Raw genomic sequence first — 12287 nt, forward strand, 5'->3', positions numbered from 1 at the left:
CTGGACAGGTATTTTGAACGAACAGAGGGGTGAAGTGGAAGTGGTTTTTTTTTTTTTTTTTTGGCTGATGCTACATAAGCTTGCTTTCTTGCATCAAATGCCTCTACTAATGCTAATATTCCCAAATGTTGTGTTAAAATTGACTGATTGAATTAATCCTACAAGAAATGCTAATTTCAACAGCTACTTCGCGGATAGTTAAATTCAATCATTCCTGATCAGATCAAGAAGGTGAATGATTGAATCAGCTGTTTCTGAAGTTGAAGGGCAGCCAGAGTGACTCCTTTGACAGACAAGTAGCCCTCTTTAAAAGAGCCAGATAATCTCAATCAAATGGGAAGATCATGCTTATCATATTTTTTGTTCATTATGGATTTGTCCCACATGGTCAAACAGTGAACCAGAAACTGTGCAATACTGTTCAGAGAAAACGGTCAGAAAAATGGGCTTTAGAGATTGGCGCTTGCGTCATGACAACACCCCTGCACACTCGGAGCTTTCCATTCAAGAATTGCTTCCAACTCATGCCATCACTGGGGCCTCATCACATTGGATTTTTCTCTTTTTGATTTTCATTTCCCCTTGAAAGGTCACAAATAAGGCTATGGCCAAGGAAATTATTAAGAATGCAACATAGAAACTATCAGCAATTGTGAGAAAGAAGCTCATCAGAAATGCTTACAGAAGCATTACTCCCACCACCCATATATGTCAAAGAAGTCTAGCTACATGTAGAAAAAAAAGTATTTCCAGAAGTTGCAAAAGCATTGGAATCGGTGTTAAAGTGTCACTGAGGCTACTTCGATGGAAATCCATCCAAATAGCTGGTAAGCTTCATTTTCTGAATATTAGTTCAGCCCCCAAAATTTTCTGATCACAACTCATATATCCAAGGACTAGTATAATGGAAACAAACCTGTGACTGCATGCTAGAGTTTCACTAGATGCGTCTAGTGTAATTTCTTGCACAGCCTTTCCTATAACTCAGTGACTGTGATCAGAGGTGGACTGGGTCAAAAATTCTTACAGGGGAAAACAAATAGAATGTATCGGAATTCAGAGTGTGATATTGAAGACCGCCCCCTGGGGTTTCCCTGAGTCTTATGGCCATTCAGACTCTGACTGTGATAACAGAAAGGTTGTGCAAGAAAGATTTAACTTGTAACCTTCTTTCTCATTATTTGTTGAGTTAAAAGCATTACTTGTTTGACCAGGGTATAATTTTAAGCTTCAAAATTTTAAACTTTTGTTTGAGTGCATGTATTTCTGTATCTTTACTGTTGATCACTTGACCATGGCAGAAACAATGCTTTACAGATTTAATGTGAACACAAAGTATTAATGCTTTTGTAATTTTCAGTATTGTAATATGCACTGCCAGCTTTTTAGCTTAAGTCCCTCCCTCATATGTCAAAGGAGAAAGAGTCTAGCTACATGTAGACAAAGAAAAATAATTATTGATGTGTAAATGATAATCAAATTTCAGGAATGGAGTATACTCATTATTTTACAAGTGCAGAAAACATAAATATAGGGTTACATGAAACTGAACACTATTTACATTACGCAAGTTGAGTTTCATATAACACTAATTAATAAGTTCATGGTAATGAAGTTTCTGGACTTGTACAACAAAAAGAACACAAAGTGAAGTAGCTTAAAAATTACTTCATTTTTGTTCAAAGTGATCACCACCACCACCAAATGCACTTATTACACCATTCTAAAAGTTTCTGAAGAGTCAGCGAAGGCATCCAAAGAGATGACAGTTACTTTTAATTATGGTGCAAGGAAGCCTGAGGCTTATGCTGCACCAGCCAAAAAAAAATTTCCACATTAACCTGAGAGAGAGAAGAGTAGAAAGGAATCACCAAGAAAGAGAAGAATGATGATATCCAGCTCAGGACCATGGGTGTGCCAAGCCCATACTCACCAGAAGCAAGCCCCTGGAGTTATATATATTTTTTAATTGATGAGTTCCACCACTGTGATTCTCACTGATATCTAATGGTCATTATATGACCATTAGATATCTTTCTACCTGTTTTTTTTAAAAAATATTGCACTTTAAACACTTACCTATCCTCTATTAACAAATCCATGCTCTCTGGCCAAATGGTGTGCAACTGAATCCCCCCCTTTCACTCGCACAGCAAACTGCTTAGTATACAACCTTTCAGTAGAAACTGTACTATTGGCGTTTACTGTACTAATTAAGCATAGCAAAATAGTTAGAGTCATGCTAATCACAAATAACTTTAAAAATGAAAGGCTAGTTGGCTTAGTGATATGGACAGTAAAATAAAACAGGAACGTTTACTACTTTCGCTTGAATCCATCCTAGCAAGCTTCAAGACTGTGCTCTACAGCTCAATATGGAGGCTGGAGCCAACGTGACAAATCGTCAGTTGGAAGACCACATTACACTTTGCTTTGCCCTTGGACCTGGTCATGCCAGTGCAGTTTACATACGCTTTCTTCTCATTGTGATTTTTTTGTTACTAGTACACAAGTAATTTGTTTTTCTTGAAAACTAAACTTGTCTAAGGAGCACCAGTGTCTAGTGAATGCTAGATTTCAGCTTATATATCCCTTCTTAGTATGTATAAACACAGATAAAGGTGTGTTAAAAGAGTAACTAAAACTTGAGTGCAGTATGATTCATTTGTATGAAGTTAAATGTTGCAATTTAACAACACTATTTACAATAACAAAATGTGCCTTCTAAACATATATGAGTTAGAACTTTTCCAATTCATCTTATGTGCAGGCATAAATAAATAAAAACTCAGTTGGCTATCTCACTTTAGAATTTTTATGTGTGAATGACCATGCTTACATGCCCAACTACAGCTCAACACGCACCGAACTCCCACGCCACTCAATGTCAAACCATAAAATTTAATGCTTCAACATGCTAATATCTCGTTCCTTTGAGGGAAGTTTTCACCTTGGGAAAGAGGAAGACGTCTGCTGGTACTAGTTCGGGAGAGTAGCATGGCTGGTTGATCTATACAATGCCATGTTTCGTCAGAAATGCCTTCACAACAAGTGGGGAATGGGTGGGGCCATTGTTGTGCAACAAGAACCAGCTGCATCCAGAAAATCAGATGGATCATTTCAGCTATGAAGGGAAGCATTTGGTTGTAAACAAATTCTAGGAACCAGATGATATCAGCGGAGCAACAGTTCCATTCAAATGTTGCGACTCTAGTATCATGGAGCACAATCTGCATTACAAAAACACTTCCCACACCTATTACACTTCCAGTATGCATTGTTGGCATCTGGAAGTATGGGTCCATGGATTCATGCTGTTTTCTCCATATTCTGGCCCTCTTTAAAGAGAGGGTGCTGACTATCTTTAAAAATTACAGCTGTGAGTTGCAGGTTCCGAAAAAACGATAAGTGTTTGCTTTTTATTTACATAATTGTTATTTTATATTTTACTTAATACGTAGTCTTATAGTCACGCTGGTTATTTTTATTTTAATTTAGATAAACAGTTTTTGTAAATATATGTAATACTTAATATACATAAAACCGTTATTTCGTTCGAATCTTGCAGCCATTGTTTTTGTATATAGTGGTAGGGAATTCAAATTTTTAATTGAGGTAGTTAGGTAGCTCTAACGTATAATTTATAGAGTAATACGCTTCACTGTTTCTATTAGAGAGCGTAGTATTGACATTTAATTTATTGATTTTATTAATTTAAAGTATCATGCCCCAAACCAGAGCAGCAAAGCAACGGGCACAAAGTGGCAGAAGTGCTGTGACTCGGGATAGAACTGAGGGGGACGATTCTCCAACGCATCAGAGCCTAAAAAAATGTGTGATTTGTGAAATGTTTGCCGAACTCTCTGGAACGGAACATGATATTGCCATGGGGGATGTCTTTGTGTGTGCGCGATGTAAGGAAATCAGGTGACAACTCAGCGTTGTTATGGGCCTATATGAGAGTTTGAAGGACAGGGTGGATGCCCTCAAAAGATCTAAATTGAGGGGCCCATCAAAACCAGAGCTTGCACTTGGTCATCACGCAACGCAGCGGCAACCCCCAAAGCAGAATGCTGGTCCCACAGGAACTAGTAGTTTTTGGTGACTCTATTGTCAGGGAAACGGGTAACATGCTTTGTAAAAAGGATAGGTGAAACAGGACCAGGGTATGTCTGCCAGGGGCAAAGGTTGATGACGTTGTAGAGCGGATATCATCTTTTAAGGGCACAAAAGGTGATATAGTTGTACACGTTGGCACTAATGATATTAGGTGTAGGAGACCGGCAGAATTACTTAACAAGTACAGGAACAAAAGCCGAGAACTAGGGTTGAATTTGAAAGTGTCTGCAATTCTGCCCAGACACGATAGAAGGGAGTATATGATGAGAGCCTTGTCGATCAATTCGGTCCTGGAAAGAATGTGCAAGGCTCAAGGGGTAGAATTTTTTTCAGCCTAGACTGTACTTGTTAACAAGAGAGACTGCTTCTATAGGGATGGGATACACTTAAATAGAAAGGGTGCAAGAATATTTGCTGATGCTATCGAGGCAGTGTTAGGTGGGTCGGAAAACTGATAGCTTGGGGGGATACAAGGACTAATAGTTTAACAGTAGCCGTAGGCAGAGGTGAAGGTGATTCTTGCACAACTTCTATTAGAATAAGTAGCAACCGGGAGTGTGGGGTGTTGGGGGTTTCAGGGACGGATGGCAGTCATCCTGAAATAGGTGGGTATATGGGATGTGTTAGGGTAACTAGGAATAGGAGTAGGAGCATGTATGCTTGCATGCATACCAATGCTAGAAGTATAGTAAATAAATTTGATGAATTTGAAGTGTTGGTCAAGACATCAAAGGCAGATATTGTTGGGATAGCAGAGACGTGGTGTTACACAGATATAAGGAATGCTGAACTGGAATTTGGGGAGTACAATGTGTACAGAAAGGATAGACAGGATAGAAAGGGAGGAGGTGTTATGCTGTTAATTAAGAAAAACATAAAATCAAAAGAAGTGCATCCAGTTGATATAGATGAACAGTGCACTGTTGAGTCAGTTTGGTGTGATGTAAGCACCGTGAAAGCAAAAATAAGAGTAGGAGTGTGTTATAGGTCTAATGACTCGATTGAGTACATTGAACAATTGTACAGAGAAATAGAGTGGGCTAGTAAATCAGAATGTCTTATAATGGGGGATTTTAACTCCCAGATATTGACTGAAACATTTGGGTTGGTCACTCACACACTAGTCAGAATTTTGTGGATTTATTGGATGATTGTTTTCTGGAGCAGCATGTTCGAGAGGCAACCAGAGAAAGTAATACTCTTGATCTGGTTATCAGCAGTGATCATTCATGTATTAAGAATTTGCAGATAAAGGAACCACTAGGTGGCAGTGATCAAAGTGTACTGATGAGAGATTTACTTAAAGATTTAATTACCATCAGGGGTAAAGGAAAGGATTTTTGCTTCCGTAAAGATGAGTACAGTGGTCTCCGACAGTTTTTAAATTCTGTACAGTGGGATCAACTGACAATGTTACCAACAGTAAATTCTAAGTGGGAAGCATTCAAGGAATTAATCGTGGATGCTACTAAACGTTTCATACCTATTAAGAAATATTGTTCAAGGTTTAGGCCTAAATGGTTATCTAATGAACTAAGGAGACTCGTAACAGAGAAGAAAAATGCATGGAATGCATATAAATTATCAAGCGACTCAGAAGCCTATGGCAGATATAAGCTAGTCTGTAATCAGGTCACAAAGGAGGTTAGGCAGGCGAAGGTAGATTACGAAAAATCCTTGGCAAAAGATGCTAAGAAAAACAGCAAGGATTTCTTTACTTATATAAACTCTAAAAGGAAGGGGATGAATCTGATTGGTCCACTTGACATCGATAGTTCGACTGTTGATAATCCTGCTCAGATAGCAAACAAACTGAATGAGTATTTTGCATCTACATTCACACATGAGAAATTATTAAGGTTTGAAAATGGCAGAAGTTTATCAAATTGTAGCAGGATACTTAATGATTTTGTAATAACTGAAAGAAAGTGGAGGAGAAATTGTTGAAGTTAAACATAAGAAAAGCACCTGGGGTGGATGGGATCTATCCAGTTATATTAAAGGAGGCGGCAAAGCAACTAAGCAAACCCTTAGCCATAATTATGAGAGCATCCTTGGACTCAGGGGAGGTTCCCACGGACTGGAGATGTGCAAATGTATCCCCAATTCACAAAGCGGGATCGAAGGGTGACACATAATTACAGACCAGTTAGTTTAATATCTTCAAAAAGGCCTCTAAGGTTGGGAGAGTACATATCCAGAATTTAAAACAAATACACCAACCGTTTAATTATAATGGTTTAATACTAGAAACTAAAATGTACCAAACGATACTACACTGTAAAATGATATATGCATAGTTTAACTTCTGTTCCGGGTAAAATAATGGAGTCACTGGTTAAAGATGCATTGCAGGATCATCTAGACAAGACTGCAGCAATAATTCAGACACAGCATGGGCTTGTTAAAGGAAAGTCTTGTCTGACAAATTTGATAGGATATTATGATGTGGTTACAAAGGAACTGGATGCAAAAAATAATTTTGATATCATATATTTGGATTTCAGGAAGCTTTTGGCACTGTTGCACATGGAAGACTATTGTACAAACTGGAGCAGAATGGTATTAAGGATAAGTTGCTACAATGGATAAAAGGATGGTTAAGTGGGAGAAGACAGAGGGTGGTAATCAATGGATGCTGCTCTTCGTGGACTAATGTTATTAGTGGAGTCCCACAGGGTTCAGTGTTAGGTCCACTGTGTTTTGTATATTTATCAATGATATTGATGAAGGTATATCAGGCTTAATGTCGAAGTTTGCAGATGATACAAAGGTTGGCAGTGTGCTACTGCAACAGGATCTAGATAATTTGGGCAGATGGACTAAGAAGTGGCAACTGAAGTTTAACCTTGACAAATGCAAAGTACTGCATATGGGTAGAAGTAACCCCAGAGAAATGTACCAACTGTGTGGTACTACACTTAAGGTGGTAGAAAATGGAAAAGACCTGTGAGTAATTGTGCAGTCAGATATGAAGTTTTCTGTGCAATGCAGACAGGCTGCCAGGGCAGGTCATGGGGTTTTGTCAATGATATATAGGAATTTTGCTAGCAGGGAGAAGGAGGTGATTGTCCCTCTGTATAAGGCAATGGTCAGCCACGCCTTGAGTACTGCGTACAGGTCTGGAGGCCTCATTTTAGGAAGGATATAGATTTACTTGAGCGTGTACAGAGAAGGGCAACAAGATTGGTGAGGGGAATGAAGGGATCCTCTTACCAAGAGAGGCTTAAGTTCTGCAAATTGCAGTGGCTGGAGACTGGGCACCTGCACGGTGATCTGATTGAGGTGTATAAGGCCTTAAATGGGTTGTGCATGCTGAATTCTGATGGGATCCTTCCACTTGTTCAGATTACGAACCTAAGGGGGCATAAATTCAAATTAAGAAAAGACAGATGTAGAATAGATGTGCAGAAATTTGCCTTTAGCCAGCGAGTGGTTAATTGCTGGAACAAACTTCCATCTGTCGTTGTGGAAGTTGACAGGTTAAATAAATTTAAGGAGGAACTGGACAGGCATTTGGAGGGAATGGTGTGATTTTCTTTTTTTTTTTTTTTTGGCTGATGCTGCATAAGCTTATACACTTGCTTTCTTGCATCACATGCCACTACTACTACTACTCTCACTATACAGTAAGAACCATGATTCGTCAGATCAGGCAACTTTTCACAATGTCCACTTGGTGTTCTTGAGACCTACCGTAACTGTACCTTCTTGTTTTTTTGTTAACAGGAGTATAACCCAGTTCGGTCATCGGATGTGGTACCCCATCCATCACAACATACAACGAGTTGTGCATTCTGAAATGCCTCTTTGTTTACCATCACTTTTTTGTTACCTCGTACAAGTGTTGTCAACCTCCACTGGCCTCTTGCATTAACAAGCTGTTTCCGACCAAAGGATTGCTATTGGACAGATATTATTTGCTTACTGGGCCATTCTCAATATATCCAAGACACAACTGTACGTGAAAACCCCAGCAGAATTGCAGCTCTAGAGAACTCCTGGCGCCAATTTCCATGCAATCTTCAAAGTGACTTAAATCTTTTGCCTTGCCCATTCACAGCATTTTTATTTATTTCTCCCATTCTTTATATCACATGATACGAACATGCAATGCTAAAGGCCTGGCTCCATTTCATGAAAAGGTTGGGTGTACCTAATAAAGTGGCCACTCAGTGCACACGTAGTAAGAGCCGGGCAGTATTGTAAGGTGCAATTGGAAATTAATACACATAGCATGAAAACTAAGTAGTAGGACTTCGCTGTTTGTAGCAGCTGCACGGCTACAAAATTTTTTCAATTAACAAGTTAGAAGATGTCTATGAATAGCAACTTATTATCATTATCCATATGGTGCAAGGAAGCCTGAGGCTTTTGCTGCACTATCCAAAAAAAAAATTTGGAAAGAGAAGAATGATGATATCCAAGGAAAGAGAAGAATGATGATATCCAGCTCAGGTATGCCAAGCCCATACTCACCAGATGTGAGCCCCTGGGGCAAGGTTAAGCACCTAGAGAATTACATGAAGGAGTTTCCTAATTGTGAACAGTGATATCTCCTTACCATTTAAATCAGAATAAAGTTAATCAGTTAAAATCTCATTTGTTCAATTACACTAGCCAACAAAATTTTTTGTCCTACCTCTGCAATGAAAATATGTGATTCTGATGAATCACAAATATGTGTGCTCTGATTCTGAAATCACCATAAAAAGCAAATATATGGAGCAAATGGTTAACAAAAAACCCATTGTAAGGCGAATCAACCACCTCTATGCTGATTGTAAGTAGCAAAGGCTGAGCTGGGGTGTGTGTGTGTGTCACCCACAAGGATAGCCATGACTCCATGAGTAGGATCATCTGCAATTTTATCTGTATGAAAAATTGTGATGTTACTCATGATGGGATCATCATTTGACTTTAGGTAAGTCTCCTGCAAGCAAATGCTGACTGGCATGTGCTTCTGCAGGAGGACCTTGATATCATCCGTATTTTGCCAGAATTCACAACAATTGCATTGTAGGAATTTAGCCATTATTTTTGTTTGGTGGGTCCATCAGGCAGCTTCCAAAGTGCTGAGGGCTTACTTTTGTCATTCTTGGAATTTAACTTTTTTTGGGGAAGAATGGATGCTGTCCCGTGTCCATTTCCTCCTCCACAAAGAGTTCCAAGACTGAATCATCATGTACCTCCTTGGTTTCGACATCCAATTTTTCTTGCCCTGACGTGGGCAGTTCAGTTTTTTGTAATGTTAATTTAGTGCCTGCTTTTGGTAATTCTGGAGCACTGGGAGGTACCGAGATTGGAATGGCAGCTGACTGTGACTTTTTGGGTGGGCTTTTGTGAACTTAATTAATAGTGAGCAATGGGAGTGGATGAGTCCCTTGGGGGGACAGTCATATCAGTTTGGGTCCCGATAGTACTCTTACCAGAAACTTTCTGGGTGTATGAGGGCTTGTAGCTATTTATAGGTTGGATGCATTTTCTGGCCTCCTGGTAGGAAATGTTCAGCTCTGTTTTTAGTTTTTGTATCTCTTTTTCGTCCTTCCACTGCTGGCATGCTCAAAAGTATGCAAGGTGCTCTCCTTGGCAAAGGAGAGCACCTTGCAGCAGTTAGTACAATTTGGCTTAGGAGCTGGACATTCCTTGTTTTCGTGATCTTTGCAACCACATCGAGCACAGGCAGGGTTACCACGACAAGCTATTTGTGAGTGGCCATACTTTTGATAACTAAAACACCTCAGTGGGTTTTGGTACATATATCCTCACTGGGCAGTTTAGATAGCCTGCCTTGATGGAACTTGGAGCCCATGGAATGTAAGGATGAGAACCCCATCCTTTTGCATGGATATTTGCTTGAGAGCTGTCATTCCTTGTTCTCTCAATTCAGAGCAGATCTCTTCTTCAGAAATGTGAAATCCCACTCTGATATAAATAAATAAATAAATTTTATGTTTATACTCCAGGAGGACCCAATGGTCAGAGGAGTTCACAAGATAGACAGAATACAAGAAACAGCACCATATTTAGTAGTCACAGGCTTGAACCCCAGTCAATCAAGGCACTTGTACTTATGCACCCGCACACTGATCACTTGGCTATGGATGACATCGCGTGACGAGTTCAAAGTTTTGTGGGGGGGTTACGATGATAAGTATTCCCCTATCAATGTGGCTTTCAAGATTTTTCAGCAGGCTTTGTATTCAGTGCTTCAACTAAAATATCTCCAGAATGCTGCCGTTTTATGGATTTTGGTGATCCTGCCATCCATTCTAATCCTTTATGGATAAAGAAGGGTGACATTTTCCTGATTGACTGGTTTCCAGTGAAATGGAGACTGAGGAAAAGAGGTGTCACAGATGGTGGTTTATCCTCAGTTCTGGCTTTTTTAACAGAATTTGTTCATTCTCATCTGATCAATTAGGTACGTAGGGGGCCCCCAGAATAAATAGAGGGATTTAAATTACTCATATGAGTAAGATAAAAATTTCAGCTGTCCTAAGTACCTCACACCCACCACAGAGCCCTATGAGGGGATGCCCACTTGTGAACTAGAATGTACTGCATACACGAATAAGATGCCAAGTTCACCTAGGAGCACCAAAGGGCGGGAGATCTATTGGGATGCAGTTGACCCTAGCATCACCCACCGACTGATCCCAGTCGGGCCAGTCTGGGGCCTCCCGTCTTGTAGAAGCAGGGGCCAAAGTGGTGTATTAAGACTGGGCCCCTCAACCATCAGGATCCCCATTTCCGAGTTTCCATGGGTCCCACCTCATGGTGCACACGCCGGATTCCAATGATGTAATCCTGGAACCAAGGTATGGGAGTTAGATCCCAGTGATGCTAATCAGGAACATCAGCAGCATCACTGGGAGGTCCCCTCACCATGTACAGGTGACCACATCGAGGGGAGATGTTAGGAAATTTGCCTTTAGCCAGCGGGTGGTTGATAGTTGGAACAAACTTCCAACTGTCTTAGTGGAGGTCGAAAACTTAAATAAGTTCAAGGCAGAACTAGATAAGCTTTTGGAGTGAATGGATGGGTGAAATGGGAAGGTTGTTTTGTTTGTTCGGCTTATGATGCTATATCTTGCATCATATGTCTGTATTAATGCTAATACTAATTATTGGCTAGATTATGCAAAATTGGGATATTTTGGTAAAACTTAACTCCCTCTATATTTAATAACTGTGATGTGATACTATCACGGTGATTTTCGAAATCTATGCATAAAAATTATTTGAAACTAGCATTTAAGTTCTTGGAGATAAAAATCGTGTTGGCTAGCTTTATCAATGCTTACCGCTTTGCAGGATATGGAACCATAATTCGTCTATTTCTCTTAAGATGTCACACCATTCGTCTTTCCTTTTGAATGTTTGGTCGTCCAGAGAAGCCTCCTGTTATAAAGATAAAAATAAAAGGGAACCATTCAGCCCTTATTATTGTTAAACTAAACGTTAGTTATGAGTAAAATTATGAATAAATTAAAAAATAATTCTGAAAAACAAAAGATGAGCATTTGATTTCATCACTTTAAATTTCCATCCTTGAAAGCTTTGTTTAAATATCCTTGTGCTTAAACACCAGCACTTTCTAGAGATCCAAACTACATCTGTATGTATTACTTCAGTGGAATCATAACACTCACATTTTACAAATTATTAAATGATCTTTAATGTGATAGCTTTATAAGCCTTTAGATGAATAAATTTTGACTCAGTCCCACATGAGCGGTTGCTTTATAAGCTGGAACAGGTTGGAATCACTGGGAAAATCCTTAGATGGATAGAAGGATGGCTTCAGGGCAGGAGGCAGAGGGTTGTGATAAATGGCTATTCCTCAGATTGGGTTGATGTAAGAAGTGGGGTTCCCCAAGGATCAGTATTAGGACCACTGTTGTTTTTAATTTTCATAAACGACATTGATGAAGGGATAGAGGGCGTGATGTCTAAATTTGCAGATGATGTTAAAATTGGTAGAGTAGTTAATGATCACTGTCAAGCTGAGCTTCTTCAGAGAGACCTAGACAGACTTCAAGAATGGTCGGAAAAATGGCAGCTGTGCTTTAATCCAACAAAGTGTAAGGTATTACACCTGGGAAACAGTAATCCTAAAATAACTTATTCACTTGGTGGAGTTCAACTAAACCCAGTACTGGAGG

At 39.5% G+C, this 12287-nt stretch overlaps 1 protein-coding gene across 1 annotated transcript in view; it reads right to left on the minus strand.

Moving 5' to 3' along the window:
- Positions 1-12287, minus strand: part of LOC150081687 (protein qui-1-like) — a 706673-nt gene that overhangs the window by 236533 nt on the left and 457853 nt on the right. The window contains exon 13 of the mRNA XM_090378807.1: positions 11427-11523. Within this exon, the coding sequence (XP_090234933.1) occupies positions 11427-11523 (97 nt within the window). The remainder of the gene's footprint in view (positions 1-11426; positions 11524-12287) is intronic.

This window comes from Mastigoproctus giganteus, chromosome 8, assembly GCF_048544385.1.
Source record: "Mastigoproctus giganteus isolate SK-2022 chromosome 8, ASM4854438v1, whole genome shotgun sequence".
Lineage (NCBI taxonomy): Eukaryota > Metazoa > Arthropoda > Arachnida > Uropygi > Thelyphonidae > Mastigoproctus > Mastigoproctus giganteus.